Raw genomic sequence first — 6,000 nt, forward strand, 5'->3', positions numbered from 1 at the left:
TAAAGCTGTTAAAAAGAATGAGAGTTAAGAGAAACCAAACATTTTTTCTAAGCTTCCAACGATAGGAAACAAATTTCCTATCCTTTTTTCTTGTATACAATGTAGACAACTTACTGTCTCCTAGAGTTATTCATGTCAACCATGAACCAGTTTATTCCTATACTTGATCAAAATGTATTTCCTCTTACTTTTACCCATGGATCCTATCTGAAGCCAAACCAAGCAAGTTATCTTGCCTCTTCCATGAGAGGACCATTTTCCTTCCCTCCCTTATTCCCCCTGCAATTTTCTTCCTCTGGGCTAGTACTTCTGCACCTTCAAAACTCTCTCATACCACCACCCCTTTTGGTTGTTTCAAATCCCCCTAACATCTCAGTTGCTTCACTGGGAATAAATTTCAATTTGTGTCACCCTCTCTTGTGAACTAAACACAATGCTCCATGGAGCACTTACCCGCCTCATTCTAGTCTCTCTTCTAACAACACAGACTAAGAGCACTTTAGCTTCTTTGGCAGCCATATCATATTGCTGACTCAAATTAAGTTACTTACCCTGCCTTTTCATACATATTTCTGAGCCACTTGCCCTTCCATCCAATTTTTCCTCCAATGTATTTTTAAATTCAAATGCAGGGGCTAGCTGGTTAGCTCAGTTGGTTAGAGCAAGGTGCTGATAACACCAAGGTCCAGAATTTGATCCCTATACCAACTAGCCACAAAAATAAACTCAAATGTAGAAACAACATTTGTCTCAAATTTCATATTGTTGCATTTTATCCATTGCACAAACCTTGCAATCCTTCTGTTTATATACTTTGTCATCAAATATATTTACAACCCTTCTTAGCCTTAGCATATTTCATCCATATTAATGCATAAAGAATTGGACAGAGGATAGTTAATTGTGGCAAGCTACTCAAAATGTTCCTCCCTAATTTCAAAGATGTGAACCTGAAATAATTAAGTGATGCAAAAAGCAAAGAAGAAAATCTACAGAAAAAAGGCCCCTTTTCCAAATAGTTCATATTTCATCCAGAGGGACACTCACTTACTTAGGCACAAAAGAAGTGGGGACTCCATTGGCCACCAGGGGCTCAAATGCTGAATGTCCACTCCCACTGCTATCGTGACGCCTATGACAAATCAAAAATATTTAATGAAATGACATGACTTTTTACCCCCTTTAAAGCATAGTCTCATATTCCTGGGATCTTATACTATCTCTATGGAGCACAGGTTCCATGCTAGACAAGAAAAAGATTGTTTCAAATCCCTCAGCTTCTGAAAGGTAAACTTAATCTAAGAGTAGCCTGGTAATAAGGACAGTATGAAAATACTTCAAGACCTTGTGAACTATTCAGTTGTATCAATTCTTTATTTGCTAACTTCACATTATAGTCATGCGTCGATTAATGATGGAAATACATTCTGAGAAACACATCATTAAGCAATTTCGTCATGTGTGAATATCACTGAGTGCACTAACACAAACCTAGATGGTATAGTTTACTATACACCTAGGTTATATGGAATAGCCTATGGCTCCTAGGCTACAAACTTGTCGGACATGTTACTACACTGAATACTGTAAGCAACTGTAACACAATTGTTAAGTACTTGTGTATCTAAACACATGTAAACATAGAAAAAGTACAGTAAAAATGTGGTATTATAATCCATGAGACCACCATTTTATATGAAGTCCATCATTCACCAAAGTATCGCTATGCAGCACCTAACTTATTACAATCATAAATTTAACACCCCACTATCCACAAATGAAAAAAAAAAAAGCTTAGGGACCAACCTATACATCCCACAGTGCTGCAGAGGCTAATATGCCAAGTCTGTTAGGGCAAAGCTCTACATATCACATGTAAGAAGTGCCTACACATGGTGTACATGGTCACTGGTTATTCTAATTACTGGAAAGATGATACAGAATCCTCAGCTATAAGCTCACCAGGGTCGAGAAAAATTACCACTGTGGAGAACATGGGAAACTTACTTGGACCATTAGAATAGTTATTTCCTCCCCATCCCTTGCCACTCCTGCTTAGATATTAGCGCAAATTGCTTACTTGCCACAAATATAATTTCTGACTCTAGTCATCATTATCTGATCTTCTTATATTACATAAAAACACTTGCAAGATTTCCCTCACTTAATTTTGTCATCTATATTATCACAGATGGCCAACTCTGAAACTATTAGATATGAACAATCTAGTCTAGGAAATGGGGACAATGGTTATATTTTTTAGGTGTGGGGTCCACTGTCCTTCAGAGAGCTCTTCTTTAATAGCTTCATATGAAGAAGCCCCCTTCTCATTACCCTCTATCGCCTTGTTTTTTATCCCTAATAAACTTACAATTTACAATTACCCTTTTTTCTGTGGGAATATTTTATTATCATTTAAAAAAATTATCTGTCTCCCTCAAGAGTTCCATGAGAGCAAGGACACTGTCTTGTTCACTATTCCATCCCCAGAACTTGGAACAGGGTCTGGCACACAGTGGGTGCTCAATAAATATTTGTTGAAATAAAAAATGAGTGAAATCCTTAACTGACTCCTTGAAAAGCTACAAATAGTTCTGTATCCTCACTAGCCACTTCAACTTCCTCTCTTTCCATACTTAGAAAACGGATTGCCTACTCCATTTTCATTAAGTTATCATAAAAGCCAAATAAACTTGTTTTTCTCTCATTACTGATAAATCTACCATACTCTAATTTTTCACTTTTCCTTGACAAGCATTTTCTTTCAGCACAATTATGACATTTAACCTGGTGGTTACCCAAATAATTGGACAACACAAAATTATGATGGGAATACTCTGAGAATTTTCTCTTGAAAATAAAATTTAATACATTTGTGTCAAAAATATGAGGCCAAGAGTTGTCAGCTTATCTCCAGTACTTACAGAAAAGATAAATTATAAAATTCATCTTATCCATGTTTTAGGAAATGAATAGCTCTTATTACCAGGCTCTTCCAAGAATACCAAAGAAGGGGACCTATTAGAGCTCACAAACTGAAGTTGGTCTCTGTATCTTTATGGTAATGATCTGTATTTCAATAAATTCTGAGAAGTCCACATGGGAGGCATGTTTAATATTCTAGTGTGTCTGTTACCTTCTTTTATTTTCCTGGCCATCATCGACTATTTGGTCTTCTTCCTCCACTGTCCTTTTCTTCCTCTCTTTGAGGGCATTCAGGACAGTCTCCTTTGCACATGGGTCTGGGGCATTACTTGATGGTGAGGACAGTGTTGAGTTCATTACCTGCTCTGATCTGTAACAAAAGACAAGATTCTAGCAGTAAGATATTTTAATTACCATGCCACACAGCACAGACTTAAGTAGTCCCTGGAAATGAGAAGTTAACAAGCAAAAGTATAATCTATACACTTAAAGAAATTTCTCTTAGCAATTAAAGCTACTATCAAGGGCAAAAAATAAAAAATAAGAGAAATTACTAAAATTTGGGATTTCTCATTCAAATAAGTACTACATCTTTTTTTTTTTTTTTTTCTGCTTTATAGTTATGTCAGAGGAATGACTGTTGAATAAAGCAGACACAAAAGGAAGAGTATTCTTCCAACAGTACTCACAATGGAGAACGAGTGAATTTGCTGTCAGGAGGGGCAATCTTCACAGTCACTGGGCTACACACCATCTTGGAATTACGAACAGATAGTACAGTCTTCTTGTGATAACCATTCCAGCACACTGTGGGAAGTACCCCCAAAAAGGAATATTGGGCCTGCTGGATCGGATAGTTTCTTCGAGGTGTTATTACAAACCGATTTGATAAAGTCCCACAATCCCTGCAAAGAATGGGAAACACATCATTGAACCAAAGAAGCTTAAAGAATGTCAGAAAATTTAAACGGCTAAGGAATCACTTGAGTTCAGCAATTTCCCAGAGAGCTTAAATCTCTTTCTAAGCAACAAAGAACACAGTATTTTTATGGCAACTCTCCCCTATTCCATCTAAAGGCAGAAAGTGGCAGCTGCTTAACAGCTGTCTCTACAATGGACTTCAACAATTTGAGAGGGAAACTGAAAGCCCTGCCCACACAAGTAAAACTACAATGGAAGAAAAATGTGTTGTTGGGGTGTACAGAGAGAAACTTTTCAAGAATCCATCAGTCTTCTATATTAAATCATCAGTAATAAATTAAAGCATCGAAAGTGAAACATTTTTAACACCTAGTTCATCTTCTCAACTAAATGTGTTAAACAAGAATCTAACATTCTCACCAATTTTTTTTTATTCTCTTGTATCATCCAGCTATTGGGACAAAATGAAAATGTCTCTTTTGATCAGCTTTATCATTCAAGTTTTTAGATCAAAGAGGTGTTCCCTGGAAACTGCTAACTGATGTAATTTATCCTACTGGTCCGAAGACAAAAATATAACCAAACTATATGACTAAACTCGAAGATAAAGACACTTTCACCCTTTGTAGAGATATTTCAGTGACTTATTAAATATTCTGCTAAACGTAACTGCACTAAAATTCAGGCAGTTTTAAGAACTGAAAGGAGGTGAAGAATTTTGGCAACATAACATCTCATTCCAAAAGTGAGAGGAGGGCAGGAGACGGCTGACACACACCAATGCATTGTTAGAGGGCAAAACCACACGGAATTCACTTTGGACTTGGAAAAGAAAATCGGATTTGAAAGTCAAATCCTCAATCTAAAGCCAGTCTACCCAGAGGAGGATCTGGGAAGATCAGTGTATCTTACCGGTGGGAAGGCCTCCTAGAGGGTCGGAGGACGGGAGTGGGGAGAGAGGGGTAATCGTGGTGAACGCGATGAGCCAGAGAAGAGGGCAGCGGGGAGCGGGCGGGTGGGCGGCGACCTCTTTCCCGCAGGTCCCTGCCCTCCGGAGCGGGGGCAGGCTGCGGTGGGCCAGGCTTGCCCAAGTAACTGCCCATAAGGAGCAGTTCTGCGGGATCGGGTCCCTCCATTAGAGTCCGCGGCTCTAGGAGATTTCCGTTTACTGCCGACTTGGTCGGAGGCGAGACGAGCAGTGTTCGCCGACGCCGAGCGTTCCGAACCAGCGGGGACAAGGCGCGCGAACCTCGGGGCTCGCGGCTCAGCCCCCACCAGGCCGCGGTAGCCCCCACGGCCAGCCAGGCCAGCGCTGCCACCGCGGGTACCAGGTACAGCACGAGGCCAAGCAGCAACAGGCCGAGGAGCGCCGCCCCGGCCGGCCCGCCGCTGCCCCAGCCCCGGCCGTCCCTGACGCTCGCTATGGGCCGTCGCCGCTCGACGTTTCCAGCCGCCTCAGCCGCCGGAGACATCGCGGCTCCGCGCCGCGGAGAAGACTTAAATATCCCAGCGTGCACCGCGCGCCGGGGGCGTCACGCGCGCCGGGTGCGTCACTGCGCGCGCGACTCAGACGCGGCCGGGAGGGGAAACGCTACTACCTGGCAACGCTCGAGACCGGCCTCTTTCGGAAAATGCCGCTGACCGCAGACAGCCAGTTCTGTCTCCTGAGGTTTCCTGCGCGCCACCCGCGCGGCCCCATGTCGAGGCGATCCTGTAGAAGAACCGCGTTAAAAATAGAAGCACCGCAGAGCTACCACTCATGTAATTCTTAATCCATGTTTTCTAGGGGCTAAACTCCCCTCTAGCAAAGGATGTTATCAGGCCCTTTCCACAACTGCTACCAACGGTTGAGTTCTTTGTTTTTTTTTAACCCATTTTCTGCCAAAGTATAAACAGCTCAAGGGGGGTTAATTTCAACAATAGTGAAAAGCAAGACCAAACCAATCGCCCTTGTTAAATGTGAATCTAGATATAATAAATTGCCGATCAAAACTGAAGCTGCGGGGCCGGCCGGGTGGCGCATTGCTACAGTGCGCCGCTTCGGAGCGCGGCGGCGCTCCTGCCGAGGGTTCGGATCCTACATACAGACCGGTTCGCTCACTGGCTGAGCGAGGTGCGGGCGCAACACCGAGGGTTGCGATCCCGTTGCCGGTC

General features: G+C 42.3%; 1 protein-coding gene across 1 annotated transcript in view; it reads right to left on the minus strand.

The window, feature by feature from the left end:
- POM121 (POM121 transmembrane nucleoporin) overlaps positions 1-5,318 on the minus strand; it is a 20,713-nt gene extending 15,395 nt beyond the window's left edge. The window contains exons 1-4 of the mRNA XM_008593694.1: positions 4,759-5,318; positions 3,615-3,830; positions 3,137-3,295; positions 1,052-1,132 (exon numbers count right to left, since the gene is read on the minus strand). Of these exons, the coding sequence (XP_008591916.1) occupies positions 1,052-1,132; positions 3,137-3,295; positions 3,615-3,830; positions 4,759-5,318 (1,016 nt within the window). The remainder of the gene's footprint in view (positions 1-1,051; positions 1,133-3,136; positions 3,296-3,614; positions 3,831-4,758) is intronic.
- Positions 5,319-6,000: the final 682 nt, after the last annotated feature.

Source organism: Galeopterus variegatus, unplaced genomic scaffold, assembly GCF_000696425.1.
Source record: "Galeopterus variegatus unplaced genomic scaffold, G_variegatus-3.0.2 Scaffold9530, whole genome shotgun sequence".
Taxonomy (NCBI): Eukaryota; Metazoa; Chordata; class Mammalia; order Dermoptera; family Cynocephalidae; genus Galeopterus; species Galeopterus variegatus.